The sequence below is a fragment of the Saccostrea echinata genome, unplaced genomic scaffold, assembly GCF_033153115.1.
Source record: "Saccostrea echinata isolate AGI-Se365-2 ecotype Australia unplaced genomic scaffold, CSIRO_AGI_Sech_v1 ptg000023l, whole genome shotgun sequence".
Taxonomy (NCBI): domain Eukaryota; kingdom Metazoa; phylum Mollusca; class Bivalvia; order Ostreida; family Ostreidae; genus Saccostrea; species Saccostrea echinata.
The window spans coordinates 6,694,945-6,722,401 of record NW_026889772.1 but is presented as its reverse complement, the minus strand read 5'-3'; the positions used below and the strand labels follow the sequence as shown (position 1 = coordinate 6,722,401).

The following is a 27,457-nucleotide window of genomic DNA, read 5'->3' as shown; positions in this document are numbered from 1 at the left end:
ACTGCGGAACAAATCCAGACGTTTAACAAAATAAGGATTGTAGCAAGAATAAAAATACGTTTGAATTTCAAATAATACATTTATTACAAGAAATACACATGGATAATGGGGGTCACATCATACATATATTGCTGCCTTAGAGTTCTGTTTTTGGTCGTTTGGCGAGATAATCCGCGATCTTGGGGAGGGACTGTGTGCTTTTTAAGTTAGCATCCAGCGAGGGGAACTTTTCCAACACATTCCCGTGTTTATCAAAAAGTCGAGATACCACATCCATAAAATAAATGTCAGCCAAGCTTAGCTGGAAGACAGAAATAAAACTGCATAATATAATAATTTTGAAAGTGTGTACCTTAATATGACACTTGTTTAGTTTGATTTTGAAAAATTAAATAAAATTATTTCTGTATATACGTGTCCTACTCTGTACCTGAGATCCTACGAAATACTTTCCACCATTGCCATCCAGAAAATTCTGCAGGATCCCCATCATACGGGGAATGGTCTCCTCCTTAAGTTTCTTGAACATTTCAGCCTAAAATCATGTAGTTTGAAATCAGTATTTAACTACAACGAAAACCTTGTATATACTCGTACATTATATTATAAACCGGGTACACAAACAATTAACCTAACACAGACCCAACACTTCATACTTTTAAACTAAGGCCGTGGTAAATAATTATTAGTTTAAATAATCCCTTTATTCTTTGAAAAGGTACTCACCAGTCAAAAAAACACATACATTTCAGAAAACTTCTCCAATAATTCGCAAAGAAATAAATTACTAATAATTGAGAAAAGAAACTGTTACAGGAGGTATTCTTTATTTTCAAGTACTTAAATCATGTTTAAAATTGTACTTTCAGACAATAGCATTTAAAGGATACACACACCTGAATTTTCTTAAAGATTTTGCTTTTTAACTTGGGATTTTTCTAAAACTAAGAATACTGTGGCCTTAAAAATCGAATTCAAATGGATTCCATTGTTTCTGAAAGTACCGAAAAAAAAATTGTGGAAAATTTGACAAACTTGTGTTTTTCCCCTGGGTTTCCTGAAAACCTACCCGCTTGGGGTCCTAGAATGAAGGATTAATTTACTCTGGTCTACAAAAAGAAAATCGAGATTTCTGGTATCCTAAAAGTGTGTATGTGTGTGTGTGAAAGGGATCCTACGACAGCTTTATGCTCCCTTTTTTACGCAGCTATGTTAAGGCTGTCCGAAGGCTTAATATGCATTAGATATATACTATTTTATTTTGAGCTATGTTTTGATTTCAATTTGTAATCTATGTATACATACACAGTTAAGTTGTAAAGAGGGATGAATAGGGTATTATAAAAAAGCATTTCCGTGATGTCACATGACTGTGTTGATCACGTGACGGACACTTATACATTTTCTTAAATGTTGCACAAAATTCGCATCGGCACAAGTGAAAAACAAAATTATTGTGAACGGCTTGTTATATAAATCAACTAAACGTATTCTTGCGTACATATAAAGTGCTGGGGGCAAGTCTGAATTTTATTTCTTAAGAAAATATTTCACGAGAAATTCAACTTACCCACATACAAGTGGTCATTTTCCACTCTTCATCTCAATTTATACAAAATGGGATAAATTACATACAATCCCCCAGCAAAATTCAGTTAGAGGACATATTTCTCTAGAAGATTCACACAGAATATCTTCAATTAATCCTTATTATTCACTTGTGCCAGTCTAATATACACGATTTATAAATTCTCACTCAGTCTACAGACGCTTAAAGGGGAGCGTTTCACATTCTTTTTTTGTAATTGTTTGAATACGTACATGTTAGACAAGAAAAAGGAATAACGATATTATACTGCAAATATGCACATTATAACAGCCTTAAAACAACAATCCAGACACTGAATTTAACATCAACCTAACAATATTCTACATTTGATGTGAAAGGAATGTAAAAGTTATGACACTTTCCCCGTCATATCTGCTCAAATTTGCAGTGACTTGACGTCATATGCCATTATGACGTCATATCTAGGTAGTTCAGAGAAGTTACTGCGACTGGTACACTGTGAAATTCTTCGGACAGCCTTATCCTAGCCGCGTAATTAACAAGTAATTCCCATTGTGATTCTAGACGATTATACACCTTATTGATAGACACTCTCCCAGAACCCTGATAACATTATCTGTAAAGTGTAAAAACAAATGGAATAGAAATATCACAATGCAATGACAGCAGGAAGTAAAATATTGACCAATATCCCAATACAGTATCTATCCCTACAAAGTTTCCTCCCTAACCCTAAGTCAAATGTTTACCTTTCTTTTCTCATCTGGTTCAAACACTGGTTTGATCATTTCCGTCAATAGGTCACTAACAGTGTCTACGACCTGGTCAATTAACAACTGATCCATACTGCTCTTTCCTGCCAAACCTGTCAGGAAAGAAAGATTGTAAAGAACTTGAAAACTATCAATTGAGTGATAGCCATTTTTACTATGATGTTTCTTGCCAAATCATTCATTATTTTTATGACAACTAAATTTAGATAGACTGCTTAAAAACAACAAAATTCAGGCAAGGGGGTGGGGGAGAGTAAGATATACGCCTGAAAGGGTTAACTATGAATGTGTATAAAAGATTTTTTCTTTAACTTTTCAGAATTAAATTCTTTACCTATTTTTCTTTGTATGATACATGAAAACTATTTTTAAAAAAGTATTATTACATTTATAAATAATTCTTCATTTTTTTCTGAATTTAATTCCTGATTTTTTTTTCTATTATCATTTGAATATATCTTCTTTTTTTTTAAATTTTAACTTCCAAGTGTAATTTTTTGTGTAGTACTAGCATATTGATTTGCAGGAAGTATACAGCCAAAGAAAATATTTATATAGCATGTTTTTAAATTTGATTTTGGTTGCAGAACTTGCTAATGTTTAAATATTAGATATATACACTCCCAGTCCAGCAGTTAGAATTTTTCGTAGTCACGCACGCTGTTGTGATTTGCCTAGATGAGAAATTCATGGTCTTGCACTGAGGAGATGAATGAAATTTAGGGTCAGAAGACACGGGACACTTTTGTGAGGGGATTTAACGTTAATCTGGTTAATGTTAAGAATAGGTTTGAATAACGCAATCCTTCTTTGACTGTGGTTTAATTACTACCAGTGTCCCTTCACGACTGACCTAGGTCTTTCCAAAATGGATTTTTTTTAAAAATTGTTTTAGGTGAAAAATAAAATTACGTACGTTACTCTACATGAAAATACACTAGATACGATAAAAAAATGAGTAGTGCGCTTATTTATTAATTCATTTATTTATTTTTGGTATGATTTATATGTCCCAAAAGTTAACGACATATATAGAGAGAAAAAATGAATTACCATATTCTCGTGCAAGGTATCGGGCGATACCAATACTCTGACAGAACTTTTTACCATCGATTTCCAATACGGGCATCTGACCAGCAGGCATGGCTTAAAGTAAAAAAAAAAAGAGAATTAACATATTGAATAAGTTCAATAATCTTTAAAAATTATCGTCGTTTTCTTCAACTGAAAAATTGGTTAACATATTCAATTTGAAAAGACCAGTGAGACAGAATATTTCCCCAGTATATTTCTGTAAGACATTATATGATACTTACTTGGTTTGAGTTTGGCCCATTCCTCGCGCTCCACTCTGTGGTCTTCGAAATCTACACCAGCCGCAACGAGCATCAAACGGACGATTTCCCCCCTCCCCTTTAAATTGAAGTAGTGTAGTGTATATTTTCCCATGATGTTGATTTCAAGTTAGTGTCCAGTCACAAATACGTCCTGCCCTGTCCCGTTTAATGTTAATCTAAAAGTTTAATCGTTTGTATAAACTTTTAAAGATAAACTGACCCATGAAGGGAACGTCTCAAAAGAACTTTTAATGTCCTTAAAAAGGACGCACGTTATGCTAATTTTCGCCTAATGGGTATATATTTCACTTTCATGGATTCCCTTCCGGACAATGGGAGGAACATGACAACACGGTGTTTTAATCATTTCGAACACTTAATTGTCATATTTGTCTAGTATTTCACATTCCTTGGACGAGTGATTAACCTCTAGATCAGTACAGAAGGAATTCATGGGCCCCTGACTTAATATTGTGGCGAAATTATCAAATTGCAATGTCACGTGAACTTCTGAAAAGGTTAATTTATAGAACAATAAATATTGAATTCGGTGTTAAAAAGGTCCCATATTTATATGTGAAAAGTCAACATTGAATTTTAAGAATTGCTCTACATCAAATAAAAATCAGTAGATCATGACTATACAAGACCTCTCTGCATCAAATTAATCTAGGGTCTACAAATGCAAAATTTGTAAAAAAGATTAACCGCTGCAACAGTAGAAGCGATCCTTAATGTTAGCAAAGTATAATGTTGAAATTCTACTGAAAGAAGATTTTTTGAAGCATTTACGTTACATCGCAAAATAATATTTAAGCAGAAGGGACAGCCAAGATATTAAACGTGTCCTCCCTCTCTACATAGAAATTCCAGCCGGTTTTATGAGGACGGGGTACTCTTGGAACCCGATGATATATGCACCGCTACAATAAAGGGATGCATCGCTAAAGGACACTTTGTTTCATTATCTTTCTACGTAAACAAAATGTCGATCTCTGTTGTTGATACAGGGTCTGTCCGAGTTTTTGATACCTATCAGACAGTCTAAACTGCATGTGGTAGCATAGATGAATTTATCTATCTCCTTGAAACTGCCCACTCTTGCAACTCTGATACGAGAAATAGTACCTTTTTGCAACTGACTTTAAAGCATTTTAAAATAAGCATTGCTTTACTAGCCCCATATTACGCGGGAAGTGTCTTTAGCTGCCGTTTTAATATGTAAATTTTACTTTTGATGCGGCTTGCTCCCACCCCACCCCACCCCCACACACTCTTGTTTGTTGCTGAAAGGTAGAACACTGGCAAATTCCAGCATGTTAAAAAAATGAACCGATTTTTTCATTATTATTATTTTGCTTGTCAATTTTTAGGGGGGAGGTTCCCTCTCAATTTTGAAAAACGTTGCTATAAGGACTTGTTTACTTCAAGATTTGTATGAGATTGAATACGGAATTATAATCTGCATATCCTAATCCACAGCCGGACCTCCCTGTCCTTGAGGGACTGTAGGACAAATACAAATCCTCTCGGGATATAATTATATCAGTATCAGAAAAGGTAATCTTATATCCTCATGAGAGTGAAGATCTAGTACATGACCTTCGTGCTGCTGGACTTACTTTTCATATCTTTTTGGCTTACAAACATATCTTTTATAATGAATTTCATGAAGAAAACAATTATCTATACTCTGTAGAAGATGTACAAAATATGAATTACTTAAAATGTTCATTTATATATCTTACTTGGGGGGAGGGGGTTCCTTTGGCACAAGAGTCATAGTAATTTCTGTTTGTACAGCAATTCTCATCCACCCCACTCCTTCTAAATACCTGGTCATTTTATTTTGCAAAATTTTACTTATAAGTTATTTAGCAGCTTGGAAAAAAAATTGGTTGTCAAATAAGCATCGGAAATTCAAGCGCATTTACTACAATATCCCAACACATACACGTACGCACGCACGCGTGTACGCGCATTTTTTAAAATTATTTATTTATATTTGTTATATTTTTGGTCTCTGATGGTTGTCTGTTACATCTATTACATATTCGGATGTTGTAAGTTTTATAGACGTTAATGGCAAACTAACAATTAAACTACATGTATATAACAAACGGGACGACTACCATCTTCTCCATCTGCAACGTCTCCCAGTTGTATACATGTACTATTATTCCAAAATCACCTGCATATGGTGCTTAAATGTCTCCAAACTGATCTTTTACGCAATAGCATGTTTTGAGAACGATCAATTTTTAAACCGAGGCAGGCTGCTAAAAACAAATTGATGTTACAAGGCTTTCTACACTCGTTAAATTCAGCATTTCGTTAATTCTATGGTCGTTATAATGACCTCATTTGCTTATACATGTATAATCTATCCTTGGGCCATGTTTGTCTGACGTTTCATACTAGCTGTTCGGCCATTTTTTTCTCTCTAATTTTCACAATGGATTACCCCCTTTACCAAGCTCACGGCTAGTGTGACCGGTCGAAAGTGGAAGCTCTTACTTTTCTTAGGTACCCACCCTGTTCACGATTCTTTACAGGATTTATGAGACTGTTCTCAGTTCGTTATCTTCACCTTTTTTATTGTTCATGTACATCCTCAACTTCATTGAGTTCAAACACTTCATTTTTCCCTATTTTTCATATTCGTATGATCCATACATTTTTCTTTTTATCAACATTACATAATAATTTCAAGAATATTGACAAAGAGAATGGTTTGGGCAGAAGGGACAGCTTATTTACCCCTCTCCCTTCATAACTTGTATCACCACTGTTTATTTAATTAAACACAGTGATAACCTAAGCTTCTTATGTAGATGATACCCAGTATCGGTCCTACCCTTCAGAAAGTTTGCTACACCTTGATAACAGATTCTCTTGTGCGATAAAACAAAGTCAGCCTTAAAACTGAAATAAAAAGACAGTATAGACACTTGATGAAATGGTTTACTTGGACAGATGTTCTTATTTTGTTGAGAATAAGGTTAAAAACCTAAAGTATGTATAAATATCACTTCCTATTGAATGGAAACCAAATTACATTGTAAAACAAGCATTCTGAGAGTATTGCATTAGCAATACTAGTCCCCTACCGGCAAGTGTAATCTGGTTCCCGTTAAGAATTGAAAATGCCATAATTCCGTCCAAAATCAATGAAGCGGGACGAAATGCAAACTTGATCTATAACTAATCAAAGTTAAGTCACATACCAAAAATCAGCTCAATATCTGAAAGCGTTAAGAAGAAAATTGCGGAAAACCCCTAAAAATTGAAAAGGCCGTAATTCCGTCAAAATTCAATGAAGCGGAACGAAATGCAAACTTGATCTGTAACTTATCAAGATACACTCACATACCAAAAATCAGCTGAATATCTGCAAGCGTTTAGGAAAAAAGTGCGGAAAACCAAGTGGGACAGACTGACAGACAGACAGAGGGACAGACAGACAGACAGACGGACAGACAGACAGACAGACGGACGGACAGACGGACGGACAGACTCAGAGGAAACCTATAGTCCCCTCCGGTTTCACCGGTAGGGGACTAAAAAAAGGAAAACTTAATATTCATCTGTCATTTAACAAGGAATTACAAAATACAGTATCTCACATGATTTTAACTACATTTCCAGGAATATCAAGAGCAATTACATACTGTAAACCAATTCGCGACGATTAATTTTCGTGACTGAGGAATTATTCTATACAAATACAAAGCAAAACAAGCATTCTGAGAGTATTGCATTAGCAATACTAGTCCCCTACCGGCAAGTGTAATCTGGTTCCGTTCCCGTTAAGAATTGAAAATGCCATAATTCCGTCAAAAATTAATGAAGCGGGACGAAATGCAAACTTGATCTATAACTAATCAAGGTAAAACCACATACCAAAAATCAGCTCAATATCTACAAGCGTTTAGAAGTAAATTGCGGAAAACCCGTAAAAATTGAAAAGGCCGTAATTCCGTCAAAAATCAATGAAGCGGAACGAAATGCAAACTTGATCTGTAACTCATCAAGATACACTCACCTACCAAAAATCAGCTGAATATCTGCAAGCGTTTAGGAAAAAAGTGCGGAAAACCAAGTGGGACAGACTGACAGACAGACAGAGGGACAGACAGACAGACGGACAGACAGACAGACAGACAGACGGACGGACAGACGGACGGACAGACTCAGAGGAAACCTATAGTCCCCTCCGGTTTCACCGGTAGGGGACTAATAAAGCTAAACTTTTACCAATTATTCACCACTTACTAGAAATAATCTTTTTGAGAAGTAAAAATAAAATAAAATGATGATAATTTACAAAATTTATTCAATCCTATTCAACTGGCAAAAAATATTTCGAAAGTAAAAAAAAATCATTGCACTTGAAAACTGAATATCAAAAACAACACACAAATCATAGAGAAATACTAGGTGTCCTCCTTGACAATATTTACATCTATAATGGTGGACACTTGTTCTACAAACACCCGCTGTTCTGCAGAATTCTCCACTACCGATTCACTTCCCACATCCATAATTTCTGTCTCAGACACAGGAACAAAAGTGACCTCTGTCTGTATATCACCTTTCATTGAGGTAAAGTTGACCAATTCAGATCCCTCTACAGCTGTCTCTGAATGGGGTTCCCCTACACAGCTCACTATGTGTGACCCTGATTCAGAGATGGGAATTCCCTCAGTCTGAACATTTCCCTGAATACTGTTCTGAGCAAGTGTCATGACATTTTGAGGAACAAAGGGTTCACTGGATTCAGTGATGAGTGGAATTTCTAGAACCTGATCAGCGTCAGATGACAGAAACTCAAGAGGCATATCTGAGCCTCCACTGATGTTAGATACACTGTTATCCTTAGCCGTCATTACTGTCTGCATACCATGCCACTGAAGACTGTTTCCATCTACGATGATAGGCTGGCTGCCATTGTCTGGTGCTAGGTGGGAGAACTGAGGCTGCATTCTGTAGACGTGGATAACGGTTTCCCCTGTTGGATCCTCGGGTTTGTTATAGACCAGAATGATTGGTCCCTGTTCATTGTTCTCTCCTTCTGTGTCTCGTATGGCCTGCACTATCTCTGACTGGTCCAAAGCTCTACAATGTCCTGAGCCTGCTGACTTTCCACTTTCCTCCACTTTTTTACCAGTCCTGTAGACAAATTAACTATACATTTTCAAGCATTCCCAGTCATAAAATATCATTAAAATAAAATAAGTCATATAAATATAATAAATCTGGCTGGGCAACTCTTAATGATGTAACAAATTTATCTGGCTGGGCATTGCTTAATCTTGTAACAAATTTATCTGGCTGGGCAAACTTAATCATGTAAAAATTTATCTGTCTGGGCATTGCTTAATCTTGTAACAAATTTATCTGGCTAGGCAACTCTTAATCATGTATCAAATTTATCTGGCTTGGCAACTCTTAATCATGTAACAAATTTATCTGGCTGGGCAATGCTCGATCATGTAACAAATTTATCTGGCTGGGCAAACTTAATCATGTAACAAATTCATCTGGCTAGGCAACTCTTAATCATGTATCAAATTTATCTGGCTGGGCAACTTTTAATCATGTAACAAATTTATCTGGTTGGGCAACCTTGATCATGTAACAAATTTATCTGGCTGGACAATATTAATCATGTAACAAATTTATCTGGCTGGGTAACCTTGATCATGTAACAAATTCATCTGGCTGGGCAACCTTAATCATGCAATAAATTTATCTGGCTCAAATTTCTCATACATCAATTTATCCCATCTATTCTAGATTATTATCTTCTTCATTGTATCCTATCTATACTAGATTATCATCCTCTTCATTGTAATATTTTTCAAAAAAAAAAAACATGCATGGTCATTATCAGTCATTTATATGTTAATAAACAAAAAATACTGTAGAATATTCAACACTGATTCATTCACAGAGCAGAGGCCATTTTTTATTATTATATGATCTACAAAATGATATGCTGTAATAATATAACCAGAAAAGTATAATTACCCTTTGGGCACCTTGGAAGGTGTAGGCTTTACAAAATCATCTTCATCATCTTCAAAGTCTTCATTGCTTGTATCAAAGTAACAAGCTACAAAATAGAATTGTAGGAGTCTACAAAACAGCATACACCAAATATTATGTATGGAAATATATATGGTTATATAAACATAAAGTTTTCATCCCCTCCCTGAATCTTAAATCATAACTAATATCTACAGTAAACTACATGTACTACTGGAAAACATAGGACAGGGTGATGATACATGTATGAAGTATTATATACACAGCAGATGGCCTTTTCTCTTTATCTATAGATAAGACTTCCTACTTTCACAAAATAAAAAAAAAAAAACTGGAAATAAAACTGTAATGAAATTATCAATGTATGATGATTGTTAAAAAGAAGGGACAAATTTAGGATTGAGCAAAAGTGAATTTGTCAATGAAAATATTTTCAAAAATAGCCATAAGCAAAATTGATAATTTTCCTGATAGTATTGAAAGCTTTTTGTCTCCTTTCAATCTAGGACAAATGAACAAATGAAACACAAGACAAAGTTCATATCAAAAGCTTGAAAGGCTTCAATGGCATTGAACATAAAAACAATTTCAAAAGTTCTTTTTGAATTTGATATAAAATTTTAGTTTTAAAGAAAATGTCACGAATGCAGTTTTGGGACCTTATGCCATGGTCCGAATAGATCAGGGTTCGAGATGACCTGTCACATGTTCATGCTGAATATTTGACTCATCTCTTTTCTGTTAGTTGAAGAACTATGAAGAATTAAATGAACTTGCATAACATCATTTTAACTGTCAATGTCTAAGCATTGTTTAAGTGACTGTATCTAAACTACAACCATGTCTCTGCTCTGCTACAATTATGAGTTACAAATGGGCATGGTATATGGTATAATATGAAATTGAGGAAATGGAGAAATACTGTAATAGATTGATAACTTTGGGGTTTTTTAATGATGAAATGGGTTTTAAGATTGTAAAAGTAAGGTTGAAATTTTGAAATTCAATGTTTTAGTCTTCCAGTATTTGTATTTATGTAATTTTGTGAATATTTTAGGGCCTGGAGGGTTGTTTCTTTTGCATGGTTATCCTTCCAAAATGTTATTCAGGTCATTTGATGCACCGCTTTCTTTAGAAATTCATCCACAACAACTATCACGTTTTTCTTGTGTCAAAATTGTAATCAATATAATTGATTCAATTTTATTTCCAAGTTATTATTTATTGTGAGCATTTTCAAAGATATTGATATATTGCCATTTTCTTTTGTAGATACATCAACTGACACCTTTGGTTGTGTAAATTCCAGTGGTAATTTTGATTGGATGCTGGCTATATGAAGTTCCAGCTCTGCTTGACGCCATAAAAATCATAAGGTGTTTCCTAATAACGTTTCTGGGCAATAACAGTTTTTTTTCTAGGTTACCTTTCCATGCAGGATATCTAGGAAAATCATTACATACACATAGCTTATCTGATAGATTTTTAAGCCCTAAATGTTTCCTTTACTCCTCCTAACACACATGTAGTTTTACTTGATAGTTTAGCCCTATGTTTTTCCTTTTTTACTCTGCCTAACACATATATGTAGTTTTACTTGATAGCTTACTAAGCCCTATGTTTTTCCTTTTACTCTGCCTAATGTATACATGTAGTTTTACTTAGTTTAATGTGGTTCCTTTTACTCTGCCTAATGTATACATGTAGTTTTACTTAGTTTAATGTGGTTCCTTTTACTCTGCCTAATGTATACATGTAGTTTTACTTAGTTTAATGTGGTTCCTTTTACTCTGCCTAATGTATACATGTAGTTTTACTTAGTTTAATGTTTTTCCTTTTACTCTGTCTAATGTATACATGAAGTTTTACTTAGTTTAATGTGGTTCCTTTTACTCTGCCTAATGTATACATGTAGTTTTACTTAGTTTAATGTGGTTCCTTTTACTCTGCCTAATGTATACATGTAGTTTTACTTAGTTTAATGTGGTTCCTTTTACTCTGTCTAATGTATACATGTAGTTTTACTTAGTTTAATGTGGTTCCTTTTACTCTGCCTAATGTATACATGTAGTTTTACTTAGTTTAATGTTTTTCCTTCTACTCTGTCTAATGTATACATGTAGTTTTACTTAGTTTAATGTGGTTCCTTTTACTCTGCCTAATGTATACATGTAGTTTTACTTAGTTTAATGTGGTTCCTTTTACTCTGCCTAATGTATACATGTAGTTTTACTTAGTTTAATGTGGTTCCTTTTACTCTGCCTGATGTATACATGTAGTTTTACTTAGTTTAATGTGGTTCCTTTTACTCTGCCTGATGTATACATGTAGTTTTACTTAGTTTACTGTTTTTCCTTTTACTCTGCCTGATGTATACATGTAGTTTTACTTAGTTAGTTTACTGTGTTTCCTTTTACTCTGCCTATGTATACATGTAGTTTTACTTAGTTTACTGTTTTTCCTTTTACTCTTCCTGATGTATACATGTAGTTTTACTTAGTTTAATGTTTTTCCTTTTACTCTGCCTAATGTATACATGTAGTTTTACTTAGTTTACTGTTTTCCTTTTACTCTGCCTGATGTATACATGTAGTTTTACTTAGTTAGTTTACTGTGTTTTCTTTTACTCTGCCTAATGTATACATGTAGTTTTACTTAGTTTAATGTTTTTCCTTTTACTCTGCCTGATGTATACATGTAGTTTTACTTAGTATACTGTGTTTCCTTTTACTCTGCCTAATGTATACATGTAGTTTTACTTAGTTAGTTTACTGTGTTTCCTTTTACTCTGCCTAATGTATACATGTAGTTTTACTTAGTTTAATGTGGTTCCTGTTAGTCTGCCTGATGTATACATGTAGTTTTACTTAGTTTAATGTGGTTCCTTTTACTCTGCCTGATGTATACATGTAGTTTTACCTGACATTTTTTTCATCCCTTTGTCTTTCCTCTTACTCCTCCTAACAGAGCAGGACTGGGCTGTTGATTTTTCCTCAACTGGCTCCACTTTTTTAATTTTTGCTTTCTTTGTTTTTTCCTTCTCTTTTTCTTTCTCACATTTTTCCTCTTCTACCAACTCATCCAAACGTTTAAACACATCCATATCGAAAGGTTTTCTTTCCTCTGAAATTTAAGTTTTGCACTACATTGTCAATGCATAATAACATATCAATTTTGCTTAGGGATGGGTATCAGCAAAAATTTTGTATCGTGATATATCACGAATTTTTTCCAAAAATATCACGATAAATCGTGATATTTTTACACACAATTTTTACTACAATTTCAAATGAATTTCCAAAATATTTCCTAAAAATATGCTATAAAGATATAACTTCACTTTTTAAATTTTTATTTATTTAATATAAAGCATGTTTGGATGCCGTTGTTTAACTGTTTTCAACATTTTTTACACTTCCTGTAATTGTCATTCAATAGTTTGAACCAATAAATGAATAATTTTCGGAATTTATCGTTATGTACCAAATACCGGTATTTTAGTCTCCGTATCACGATGTGTATCACACAATAAAAAATCGCGATATACCGGTATACCGATAAAATCTTTTTGCTTCAAATGTATTGTATGACCTTTTAATTTAAATCAAGTGCATTTTTAAAAATAACAGTCTATTCTAATCTTAAAGTCAGATGAATCAGGCATTATTTGTTTTCTATGGAATAGGGGTGAAACAATACGCCTCCTTCACGATACAATACATACAATTTTGTCTCGGTTCGGTTATTTTCTATACGAAACATTTTAATAGAAGGAAACAAATTCAATGTTACATTATGCTTTGTTTCACTGAATCCAGTTAATTAATCTACTTGCAAATTAACAAGAAGTTGATCAGAATGAATTGACAGTTAAAGAGTATTTTACATACTATCAGTCCTAAAAGAATTCTGTTTTTAAAATTCAATTATGTGGAATAGCGTGTTTTACCTATGCCAAACCTGACTGAATAAGGATCCTGACCAAAAAATTAACCAAACCAAAAATGGAGATTTTGCACCATGTATCAACCTGAGAAAAAATGCAGCAGTGAATCTATACCGCGGTGAACTGTTTCGCCCCTACTATGGAATGTGCCCATTAAGACAAGTAACACCACACACTTCTCAATTTAACTTGGGCTTTATCTTAAAGCTGAAATTTGTTACCAATAGTTTAGAAAACAAAACATACATCAAATATCTTAAAGGACCACCTTTGTATATTTCTAAAGATTTCTCATGTAACAAAAACCAATTCTTATGACATAACCTAGTCGTTTAATGCAGACAACCATTAAAACTTTCACTTCTGCAGACAACCATTAAAACATTCACTTCTGCAGACAACCATTAAAACATTCACTTACTTAATGCCTTTTCTATCTTCCAGCGATTTTCCTTGTCTTCCTTCCTGAACTTTTTCTGTATTTTGATAAAAAATTTTGGTTTGTAAAATTCATGCATGTACATGTTTATTCAATTTAATCATAAAATTATTTTCTACCTCCATTTAGAGCTTCAGCCATACCATCTGAATTCTAATAATTTAAAAATAATTTTATCAAAATATATTTTTAAACAGTAGTTATAAAAAAATTAAATGATAGTTATGAGAACAGATTACCTTTAAATCTGTCCTAGTTTTGTTTGGGAACACTTTTAACATGAGAGTGAAGTCAGTACCTATTGAACTCAGGGCGTAATAAAACTTCTCAGTCTCTACAAAGCAATCAGATTTATAATTTCTCAAATTCTGCGGAACATACCCACTGTTGAAAAGTTTTATGTCTTTAACGATACTCTAATGATTCTTAAATTTTTATACATGGAATAACAGAAACTTGTTTTTAAATCATTTCAAAGTGTAACTTATTCATTATGATAATGAACAGCAAAAAAAGGGAGACAATTCATTTCAGAATCCTCCGAACAGACAGACAATCAGAAAAGGGGTCTCTGGGTATATGAGCTCCTGACCTTTGTTACTCCACAGCTGACGGGTACGGGGTTTCCTGAAGCTGGCGTATGTTGTTGTGTTCTCCGTCTCATTAATTGTTTCTGTTTCCTCCTCTATTACTGGCTTCTTGGTGTTCACTACCAGACTGAAAAAAAATTAAGATATCTATGACAAAAAAAATATACTGTATTATTCCTAGAATTGTTAATGCTGTCAATGGTTGTATTTGTGTAACTAATGTCAAACATCTAAAACAATGTGTTTCCCACAATTTGTAAGATGTACCCCAGCTATCATAACCATCAATCTGTTAGACTGTCAATATATAAATAGTGCACGTTTTTGAGGGTAACAGTTGAAATTGACACCCCAAGGAAAACCATTGTCAACCGACGCGTCAGCGGAGGTTGACAATGGTTTTCCGAGGGGTGTCAATTTCAACTGTTACCCTCAAAAACGTGCACTATTTATTTTATTATACTGAATGTCTTATTGATTTCGGATGTCAAAAGAAAAATTCGGAGATCGTTGAGTTCACGCTTAGAAAGCTTTCAGACTCCCCTCTTCTATTTTTCTCAATAAGAAAGCTTCGGAAAAGATTTACCAACCTTTTTATTGTTTGTTTGCTACTCAAAAAGTCCTTTATCGTCTAAAGTTTGCATTCGCAAGGATGTTTCGTCTGTCGTTTGTTGTTTTCAAGTAAGCTACATCGGACGCAAGCTTTTATTGACGTCGTTTATTCGGCTTCTTTCAAACGCACAACTGACGCTTTGAGAATTCTACGGTGAACCGTACGCGCATGATTTGAACGCATGTGATATTTTCGTAATGTTACCCGTTGTTAAGTGTGTTGCTAACGCTGAGGGTAACATTACGGATTGTTAAATGCGTGTAAACCAATCAGATATTAGTATTTAACATGAAAGTATAATAATAGAAATTGTTAACCTCTCGTATTAGAAATTTGATTACATCCTCATTAACTCCAAAATATCTTAAATACGTGTTTTAATTCATTAAACAAGAAAAATTAAGCATATCTTTACAATTATAAATCTTAGCTTTCAGATTAAAATTAAGGATTCTTACGGTATGCCTTTAGAATAATACTGTAAATGTATTTTTAATTTGGCATGTATGATATTTGGCAAAAAATTTATTTTTAGACAAGGTTAACATAGATTTAATTCAGCACTTTCTGAATACACTTTATGTGAATTCATATACACAAGACATTTAGCAATGTACTGTAAAATAACATATTTTTGTGGGGTCAAATTTTTGTGGTTTGAGGAAAAACTGTGGGTTCGTGGGGATTTGACTTCCTGGAAGAATTGTTAAGTAGTTATGTATATGATATTTTACATTTCATGGAGGACATGAATTCTTGCGTCTCTTCATACCTTGAAAACAACAAACATTAAACCCCAATGAAAATTAGTGATTTCACTGTACTTGAATTAGCAAAAGCTGCTTTCTGCGAAAGGCACTAAATAGAATACACAGCCAAATGTTGTATGTTAACATTAATTAATTACACAGCGAAATGTAAAACATTTACATAAATTACACAGCCAAATGTAATATGTTTACAGTAACGTGTGCTTTGTGTTCTGTGACAATTCATGTTTTCTTAATCATTGTACAGTCTCATTAACCTTTCTTCGTTAATGATCAGGCTGCCATCGGGTCCAATTTTGACCTGAGGGACTGGCATCGCCTCTTCTTCCTCCTCCTCATCCTCTTTGGGTTCGTCCACCTGGTTCTCCTCCTCCGTGGCCTGTAACAGTGGATTAATGGCGGGCTCTGGATCCACGCCCTTAGTAGGCTTCTCTGGTTTAATCTGGCTCCTATCATACCAGACCAGTTATAATTTACTTATGACATTTTTTTTTAAATATTGCAGATACATTTTTTGTATACAGTGAAAACTGTCTAATCCAACTCCTGTGCAATCCATTTCACTGTGAATTTCAACCTGTATTTTAATACCCATATAATGCTTTCTGTGTTCTTTACACTGTGAAATCTGATACCCTGTCTATTCTGACACAAAATTTTTCTCCCAATGCATGTTGGATCAGACAGGTTTCACTGTACACATTTGAAAAAAACCCTTCTCAATTTGATTTTTTTTAAGATATCCTTTTTTGTGCGATAATCACAAAAGATCAGCTTGGAATCTATTTTTATTCTCATATGTATGACAATATACAATTTTAAATTGCTGTTGCACACCAGTTTTGTTTCCTTTTCTATTTAAATCACACCTTGTTTTATACTTACGACATGAAATTCCTATTAGGGTTCCAGAATATGAGATCAGACATTTTCATGGAGGTTTTATCCAGAGGTGCATTCTTTGAGATGTCAATTTTTGTGTGTCTCCTGACCTAAACAGTCATGATAAAAAATAACTGTCTAGTTATCATCTAAAATAACTGTCTATTTATCATCTAAAATAACTGTCTACTTATCATCTAAAAAATTCTAAGACACAGAATTAAGCAGAAAATTAAATCAAATGACAAAAGTGGAAAGTTTCTTCCCTAAGAAAGGCTGTCTTATTCTTAACTTGGCACTAAATGAGCTCAACCTTGAAAAACTTACTTTTATAAGAAAGACATGCATCCCAGCCATAGATAGATGTAATAAAAATTATAAGTTTAGATGCTAATTTTCTGCTACTGCCTCTCGGGAATATATATACCCCTTATGCCAAATACTGATACTTATGAAAATGTACATCTTCTCAGATTCTTCTATAAATAAGAAATCACTTCTAGACAACCAAACAATATTACACAAAATAGATTATAAACATATGCTATTAAACCATATACAATAATTTTTTTGCATAAAATAAAAATGTGCTCTTTTTTAGACCAACATATCACAATATTACATGATGAAATAATCTAAGTCTGTATGTCTCGTTTGCATCATAATCCATTCCATTCATGATCTTGTTATCTGCACACTCTCATCTTCAGGAATGTTATTTGTGTTATATATCTATTCCTTATCATGTCTCTTTTACTTAATTATTTTTATCCTTTCCATTTTGCTTATTTTCTCATCAAACTGTTCATGGAGCAAAATCTTTACCGGATATTCAAAAAAGCCTGTCGAGTTTAAGTCAAACCAAAATAGCTTGATACCTTGACCAAGGGGACATGAATTGGACAATTTTACCAAGAAGCTTTATGCTTTTTTATCATGAAAATTTTGTCAGCAAGAGGTAAATGAGCTAAAAAGTATGACTTTTGAAGGCTGCATTAATCATGATTTTGGCAACAACCTTTGAACCCAGGGTGGGGAAGAGGATTATGAAATCCATAATTATTTTCTTTTTCACATAAACATCATATACTATACACTTAATATTGGACTGGTAGTAATAATTCATCTGTGTGTGACTCAGGTGAGCTAAATTTCAACCAAACCTCTGTACAAGAGCTCACTTGTTTTGGCTTTTCCACCTTTTCCTCTTTTTCTTCTGTTTGTCTCAGTATATTTAGTTCTGGCTTAGATATGTGTTTTACTGGAGATGGGCTAGAAAAATAAAATATTATATGAAGTCAACATCTCTATACATGGTATAAAAATTGCACAAATGAGAACAAATACAAACTTTCATTTTTTTTAGTACATGTATGAATTTTAGGAAATTTTTTGGATTATATTTTTCATATAATCACTAAATCACAATAATGTTCTGATTTTTGTTTACCATGATGGTAAGTTTGGTCGTGGAGGTGGTATGTTAGGTCTTGGGGGTGGGGACCTCAGGCTGGTGGGAGGAATATTTGGACGAGGTGACTTCAGTGGAGAAGGGGGACATTTAGCTTGGGTTTCGTCTGTGGCTCTGAAATGGAAGAGAATATTATCAGTAAATTGTCTTTAACCTTTAGTATTGTGGGTGATACAATGTAGAGCTGCCAACATCACAAAATGAAAAATCATAAGGTAGGGGTCTCAGGGGCGGCTTAAGCCCCCAGCTGCTGGAATTTGTTGTAAGTGGAAGTTTTGTGAATGGATGTTAGAATGATTTAGATCAAAGAGTGTATGAAAATTCCAGTAGTTAAAACTTTTGAATTAAAAAAACAGAAATCATAAGAACAGAGAAATCGTAAGACGTATTTTAGATGTACGATCCATACATCTTAAGTCAAAATCATAAAGGTTGGCAGCTCTGACAATGGTAGACAGTAAAAATTTGTAGTTTTTTGTAATTCATCGCAGGAATAAAACATGAAATCCCTCATTGAGAAGCACAGAAAGCTATAGATTCACTTCATAAAAAATAAGGCATAGAACTGCTCTGTCAATACGACCATTAATGAAGCCTCAACTTTACATAATTATAAAATATTAATATAGAATAAATTCTTGAATTATTAGATATGCAGTCACCATGGTCTCAATCAAATTAAGGATCAAGATCTAGTAAATTAGTTTAGACTGTGTTTTTTGGTACTATATCCATTATGACGTCATAATTGATTTAAACTTAATTTTTTCCCGTTCTTTACAGCTATAACAGAATTATGTAGAAAATGACGCATTTCATGGAATTCAATTTGAAACCATGTAAAAAGGAACCCCGATACCTATATTCAGTTTAATATTATTTTAAAGTAGAGGTCAAGAAGATATGAATAATCGTTTTCTGAGAGTCTGTAGGCAATATAGATACATGTCTGAGATGGAAAACTCTCATTTTTACACCTAATTTTCTTCATATTTCTTTGAAAAGGGCAGTTTAAAATACGTTTTTCCATTGAGTTTATCTAAAAATTATGTCCCGATACACCTTAATTTATTAAGCTATAATTGTAAAAGATTATTAAAGGAATTTGTTTCTCAAATTTGAGAAATCTGTAGGCACTCTTCATTTACTAGATCTTGACCTTAGATGCTTTACTTAAGAAAAATTCAACAGTTTTAGGTTTTCCAAATTTTATATGATCAACTTAGCCCTCTGTCTCTCTTTGCTCTCTGTCTGTATTGTGCTTGTACAAACATTTTGAAAAAAAAGATTTTCACCTAATCCACAAAACGATGAAAAACAAGAAGTCTGTGAGCCAATGCTCACTAGTAATACCCCCTCTTTGATGTGAATGTACACAAGATCAGTTATGGACAGACACAAGGATGAACAAGAAGTTGACATCAGATTTGTACAAATATGAATCCCACCATATTGCAGTCCTAAATAAAGAGTGTGCTAAAATTTCAAGCATCTGCAATCAATAGTTGCTGAGAAAACAGCGACCAAAATTTGTTATGTATGGTACAGACAGATGCATGGATAAACAGGAAGTTGACATCGCATTTGTACAGAAATGATTCCCACCATGTGGCATGCCTAAACAAAGAGTGTGCTTAAATGTCAAGCATCTGCAATCAGTAGTTGCTGAGAAAACTGCGACCAAAATTTGTTATGTACGGTACGGACAGATGCACGGACAAACAGGAAGTGGACATCGGATTCATACAAAAATAAATCCCACCATATGGCATGCCTAAACAAAGAATGTGCTAAAATTTCAAGCATCTGCAATCAGTAGTTGCTGAGAAAACGGCGACCAGAATTTATGTATGGTACAGACAGATGCACGGATAAACAGGAAGTTGACATCATATTCATACAAAAATGAATCCTACGATATGGCATGCCTAAACAAAGAATGTGCTAAAATTTCAAGCATCTGCAATCAACAGTTGCTGAGAAAACTGCGACCAAAATTTGTTATGTATGGTACAGACAGATGCACAGATAAACAGGAAGTTGACATCAGATTCGTACAAAAATTAATTCCACCATATGGCATGCCTCAACAAAGTGTGTGCTAAAATTTCAAGCATCTGCAATGAGTAGTTGCTGAGAAAACTGTGATGAAAAATTTGTTACGGACAGACAGACAGCTAGACATACAGACAGACAGACACACAAGGGTAAAACAGTATATCCCCCTCTCCTTCGGAGGGGGGTATAATAAGTAAAGTTACATTCAGTGTTTTCCCTTTAATTCAAAGTCAAGGGTTTGAGATCAATTGTAACAGGCTAGGGGTTGAGTTTTATGAATAAAATCTCTGTGGCCTTTATAGGCCTAACAGTTATGTTTTAAATTTTGATTTCTAAATGGCATTTATATCAATTGAACATTGAAGTGATCAATTTGGCTGGTAGCCGGTCCTTAGGGAAAATACTGATCAATACCTTCTAGGTTTTCCAGCCAGGTTCAGGTTGGGTTTAGCTTTGATTTTTGCCCTCAGTGCTGTGTACTGGGGTTTTTGCCCTTTGGGGCTTTTGATGGACTCCTCCACTTCAGTGTTTGGCCCTTTTTCAGAGGTAACCTTATTATCCTCAACATTCTTTTCAGGTTTCTTATTTTCTTTGGGTTCTGGATCTTTTGTTGGTGCTTTAATTGGACTGGAGATGGTGCGTGTTGGGCTTTTTATAACATCTGGAACTTTTTCCTTCTGTTTTTCACTTTCAGTTTGTGCTGTTTTTGCTCCACCTCTTGGTCCAATGTTAGGCTTGATCTGAAGTCTGGATCGCCGAGTTGCCATCTGTATATGTAATTTATATACAAAATTTAAAATATCCTTAACATTCAAAATTCAATCATAACTAGAACTGTCCAATAGGGACAAATACCCCCCGCTGGGTTTTTCAGAGAAAGTACCAAATCACTAATGTTTTCTAGATGTGAGAGGTGTTCACAATTTCCTTAAACATTTCCAGTGAAAATTTAATTACTCATTATATTTTTTATATGTCCGTCTTAAGACGGGACGTATTATGTTATAGCGTTCATGTCCCTCCGTCCGTCTGTTAGCTTTTTCATGTCCGACTCATAACTTTAATACTATTAGGCCTAGAATTATCAAACTTTTTCAGCTGATACATCTAGGGTAGAAGGTGTGTCACACATTAAAACCAGGTCGTTCTGACCTTTAATAAAGACGCTATGGCTAAATATGGAAAAATCATAACTAGAAAACCATTAGACTTAGAATAAAAAAAACTATGTCTTTTAACTTTTAAATTACACAATCCCAAAAGATGTCGGAGTATTGCAGTAAATTTATTAAAAAAGTGTTAAATCAAGAAAATACTAGTCTTATTTTTTTTCATTATGTTCTTTACAGCAATCTGTAACAAGAAAAATTCCACCTCTCCCATGGGTGTAATGATCAGGCACTGGTCAAGGAAAATTTTGATAGCAGAAAATTGCATGTCAAATTAGAGATAAATTAATGAGTTTAGTGTGAGGTGATAACTGGTAGAGCATCTCTGATCAAGCAGGTGTTATCTACATCTCTTGGGAAATGGGCAAAAGGAATCAGTCTCTTAATTAATTGCTTGTGTTGTATTGAATTGTTCTTGTTGGCTAGTCTTACTTTCAAGATAAATTTGATGTAATTAAAACTAATTTGATATTGTTTATAATAATTAAAACTTATATGATATTGTATAATATAATTTAAACTAATTATTTATTGTACATTTTTTATTTGAATTTTTATATCTTTACAACAAATTGCAGACTGCCTTGTCTCACTAAGATGTCATTCGACCAATTGAATCTAAACTGTTTATGATAATTTAACAATATTTGATGGGCGTATAATGCTGTGGTGGGGCACTTTATTTTAATGAATGAAACTAAGGTGCAGCCTAATAAAACATCAACACTAATAATTACAGTGTTTTTTATTACATTGAAAAAATAGTTTGCAACTATCTGTCATCTTTGTGAGACATGACACTCTGCAAATTGATTGTTGAAAAAAAAATATCATAATTAATTATACAAAATCAAATTGATTTTAATACCTTTATATCAAACTCATTTTAAAAATAAAAGGCTGGTTTTAGTAACTATGTATTTTGACAGACATAAATAACAATTAAGAGACTTAGACAACAGAGATCTTTATTTCTTTCTGCCCAATTCCCCGGAGATACAGATAAGACCTGCCTGATCAGAGATGCCCTAACAGCTTCCCACACTGAACTCATTAATTAATCTTTAACTGGATGCATGTCCACTCATTACTCCCAAGGGACAAATGGATTTACACTATCTGCTGTGTAATGTAAAAACTGTTTTTAATACTTTGTGGGGTTTTTTTTAGTTCTAATGAGTAGTTTTAAGCTGTAGTTCACATTTTTGTGCAGATGTTCTAGATTCTATGTCTCAAACCTTAGACATGAACTCGAAATGACTAAGTCAATAAAATTTTTTTAAAAACACCTGTAAAATGCAGAAAAATTATCAAATAATGTTGAAAATACCAGGTGCACATCTTCATATGGTAAATAATAAGTGTACAAATTTTCATACAAATCTATGCAATAGTTTCTGGGAACAGATCCAGACAAAACCACATAATAAAAATGAAAAAACACCTGTAAAATGCAGAAAAATTATTCAATCATAATGAAAATACCAGGTGCACACCTTCATATGGCGAATAATAAGTGTACAAATTTTCAGACAAATCCTTCCAACAGTTTCCAAGAAATGGTCAGGACAAAATCTCGTCTACAGACAGACGGACAGACGGACAGACAGACGGACATGATGATTCCAATATACCCTCCCTAAACTTCGTTTGCGGGGGGTATAAAAATGGTTTACAAAGTGGAATGACAAGAAATCCTAATAAGAATAACAACACAATTCACTAAGCAGCAGGCCCAATTTATAGGTTCTGATTTCCAGTCCGATAATAAATTTTCAATGTTTATTTGTTCGTTCCTCCTGATCTACTGCATTTGTGTGTGTGTGTGTGTGGGGGGGGGGGGGGGGGGGGTCTGTTGTTTACTCAATTTGTGTCTTCCATTTATCTATTGAACATTTTAAAAGCAATGTAAGTAAGATATTATGCCTGTTACATTTCAATATAATTATTATCAGACTATTTTTTTTTTTTATCCCAAAATGGGTTTCAAACAGTCTATTAATTTTTTCATATAGAACATCTTACTTACCATGCTTACTTTAACAGATAAGTAACACAAACAAACAAGAAACCCATGGGCCACATTGCTCACCTGAGCAGTGACTAAGAAAAAGCAGAAATCTGGTACCGAAAACATTAAATATATATTAAGTGATTTGTGGGGTGGAGGGGGGCTGATTTGTTGATACTTGAATATACACTAATTGAGGATGCTATCATATTTCTTCAACTAATTATGGGTTTAGATTTTTCAAAATTTTTGATCTTCTATTGTGGCCCCATTTTAGGGAATGACTTGAACAAATTTGAATCTACACTACCTGAAGATGCTTTTGATTTAATATGACTAATCATGGCTTTGCTGTTCTTGAGAAGAAAAATTTTAATCATTTTTTCCTACATCTTTCTATGTATAAGTTTGATCCCCTGTTATGGCCCCTCTATACTCCTGTGCCATCATGATTTGAACAAATTTGAATCTACACTACCTGAGGGTGCTTTTGATTTAATATGACTAACATTGGCTTTGTTGGTTCTTAGGAAGAATAGTTTTAATAGTTCTTATATATTCCCATATATAACTTTGATTGCCCATTTTAGCCCCATCCTACCCCATGGGTCATGATTTGAACAAATTTGAATCTATACTACCAGTGGATGCTTCTGTACAAATATGACTAATTATGGATTTGCTATTCTTGAGAGAAAGATTTTTAAAGATTTTTCCTATGTATTCCCATGTAGAGAAGTTTAAGACAAGATCGACGACATTAGACAAATGGTCAGTAAGCTCACTTGAGCCGAAGGCTTGGGTGAGCTAAAAATAGATGCATGGATTGGTACCACTATATATTTTTGACCAATTTTGAATAGAAATGACACAAATAATAAATTCCTAAAGTATAAAAAAAATCATAAGCACTTACTGGTATTCAAATTTGAGACTGTGTGCCATTTTCTGTATAAATCCATACAAATTTTGGCACATATTTTATGATATTATCATGATTATTACAAAATCTTGCAAAATTTCTACATTTACTCTGGGAAACATTATACAAATTATCTACAGTACAAACATAAATCTATTACACTTATTGCTGATTATTGAAAAATGTTTGTTTTTGCTACTTATCCTTAGAATAGAGTTATTCACAATGAACTGGAATTCAAATGTCAACAATGTGAACACTGACAGAACAATTACAAAGCTAGAAGAGGGCTTTAATGCTATTATTTTACCTTTAAAAATTGTACTTTCCAATACAAATCTATACTTTAAAAAGTCTCACATTTCCAGTGTTTTACTGAACGGTCCAAAAAATTTTATGTTCAACTGCTGAGTGAGATATTGGACCTGTCAATGAGAAGTAACAGGAGAGGAGAGAAAAGCGACGGAGCAGACCAGCAGGATTCGAACCCAGGCCCCTGAATCTCCAGTCAAGTGCTCTAAGAACTAAGCTATCTGGCCACCAGCGATCGAACCCATCTGACTGCCACATTCCTCCCTCCTTCAAAAATAAAGGTCTTCATCCCCTGAAGACACCAACCAAGGCTCTTCCCTGGCAGGTCTTTCACCTGTCACATCCAAGACATGGCACAACACTAAATGTAAAGGGAGAGGAGAAAAACGCAACGGACAAGACCGGGATTTGAACCTTGGCACCCTGAATCACCATTCAGGTGCTCTGCTGACTGAGCTATCTGGCCACCGGCGATTGAACCCATCTGACTGCCACAGCAGTGTGCGAAACTAACTTTTTTAAGCTATAGATAATTGGTCTACAATAATTTGAAATTCTATAGACCTGAGAAATTTCCTATAGACCAAAAAATTATATATCTCTGTTTTTATTTAATTGTATATTTTTGAATTGCTTATTCCTTTTTCTGTACACTGCATTATTTTAAGAATTGGCATAAGATACATGGAGGTTTATAACCATGATTATTAAGAAATAATTTGGGGGGGGGGGGGGTTTACACTTTGAACAGTAAATTTATTATGTTGAATTTTACAGATGCAGGGAACATTAAAATTTCTAAGAAGATTTCAATTTTTGTTAATGAAAACTTGTGTGAATAGGCAAAAAATGTGTTTACTGTAACATGTTGAAGAAAAAAATTCTAGGCTCTTAGGATATTTTTTTTCATTTGCCATATTGGTTTAAAAAAATTAACTAAGCATATTGCTGAAAATGAAGATGATTTTTTATCATTTTTATGTACTAGTTAATCAATAGTCATGCATAAATATCACTGAATTTAACTATCTTTCTATCCCCTTTTGCAAAGATGCATACCTATAGATTATAGAGTGAACATTGTTTTTTTTTTTTCATTTTAAAATTTAAAATGTATTTTAATTATATTTTTTATGTGATATAAATCAAACCAATACCCATTCTTTGGTTCACTGAGTCAGGGAATAATTTTATGGGATATTTAGACGTATCTACAATAAACAGAGGAATTGAGGAAATTCGGACTACAAAAAAATGACGATCGTTTTAGGAATAAATAAAACATGTAGTACTGCAAAATGGATTAGATGAAGGAGATTTATGAACAATAGAGCATTGAAGCTTAAGTTTTTCCTTGGCTGAAAAGTTGTATTGAGTAAAACGGCCAATTTTACTCTATAGACAAATCGGTCTTGAGATATTCACCTTGCTATAGACCGGACGCATTTTCTATAGATTTTGTTTATCGGTCTACCGTTAATTTCGCACACTGCCACAGAGAAATTGGACTGTTATGACATCACACTGTAGTCAAGATCAGCTATTTTATTTGTATTTGTTGACATTTGACAGTTACAGAATTGACCGAGTTTAATCTGCAGTGTGATTCCAATCAATGGGCATCCAAAGAAAACCCCCAGAGTCAAAGAGCTCAGCCCCCTATATTGGTCAAAAAGCCCACAATAAAATTTTATAGAAAATTGTAGTTCATGTAACAAAAAGCATTTTTCAAATATTCAAAGCACCCCCTTGATTGGTTAAAGCTGACAGTGATCAATTATTAAAAATAATCTAACAAGGTTTGGTCAAAGTGCCCCAATTTTAGTCAAATAGCCCTGTGAGTGTGATATAAGTTTATGGGAAAATAATGTTTTAACTTACCTATACAAAATAAATTTAAGTCAAAAATTGTCTTATCCTGTGGAAAGTTAATGCACGACGCCTTATTTCACATTCGAGTAAAAGGCCCTCTTAGGAAAACAACAAATTACATGGACATTTAATCATGTTCCAGTGGCAGTGTGTTAAACAAAATTTTGTATCGTTTCATCATCGACATTTTGTTTCGTATTTTTGAGATGTTGATCCCGATTGAAAAATAAGATAATTTACGCTGCACAGTATTTGAGGATATGCTATGTATATTCTTTTATTTTCTTGAATTGGAATGAAAGTATTGAATATTGTTTGTTGTTTGTCATAAATCGTTATAATAAGATGGGGGGGGGGGGGGGGCAAGGGCCTTACCGGTCACCTAAGTACTATACTAAGTAATACAACACTGTAAGGATCTACTGAAGTATGAAATAAAATAAAATAAAATGAGAGAAAACTATACTAAAGCAATACAAAAAAGGATGATCAGAGATCATCAAAATTGTTCGTCCAATACTCATTAGTATATCATAAATTAGATCTATTTACTTGCATTTAAAAGGAATCTTAATTATAAACTCCCTTTTCACTATCATTACGCAGACAATACTACAGTGGTTGAATGAGTGGAGTAAACCCTTTCTTCCATCACACATTGGCCTCACTTG

At 33.7% G+C, this 27,457-nt stretch overlaps 2 protein-coding genes across 2 annotated transcripts; both read right to left on the bottom strand.

The window, feature by feature from the left end:
- Nucleotides 1-59: 59 nt before the first annotated feature.
- On the bottom strand, nt 60-3,899 carry LOC133191398 (hematopoietic prostaglandin D synthase-like). Its single transcript, XM_061327153.1, has 5 exons — nt 3,660-3,899; nt 3,397-3,489; nt 2,320-2,435; nt 431-535; nt 60-301 (listed from the first exon to the last, which is right to left on the bottom strand). The coding sequence occupies exons 1-5, from the start codon at nt 3,790-3,792 to the stop codon at nt 137-139; spliced, it is 612 nt and encodes a 203-aa protein (XP_061183137.1). The 5' UTR covers nt 3,793-3,899; the 3' UTR covers nt 60-136.
- Nucleotides 3,900-7,993: 4,094 nt separating this feature from the next.
- On the bottom strand, nt 7,994-26,925 carry LOC133191397 (transcription factor TFIIIB component B'' homolog). The gene is made up of 12 exons (XM_061327152.1): nt 26,796-26,925; nt 20,915-21,267; nt 18,422-18,556; nt 18,153-18,243; nt 16,975-17,081; nt 16,347-16,538; nt 14,709-14,833; nt 14,356-14,450; nt 14,099-14,153; nt 12,651-12,854; nt 9,714-9,798; nt 7,994-8,852 (listed from the first exon to the last, which is right to left on the bottom strand). Exons 2-12 carry the CDS (start codon nt 21,265-21,267, stop codon nt 8,117-8,119), a joined length of 2,178 nt encoding a protein of 725 aa, XP_061183136.1. The 5' UTR covers nt 26,796-26,925; the 3' UTR covers nt 7,994-8,116.
- Nucleotides 26,926-27,457: the final 532 nt, after the last annotated feature.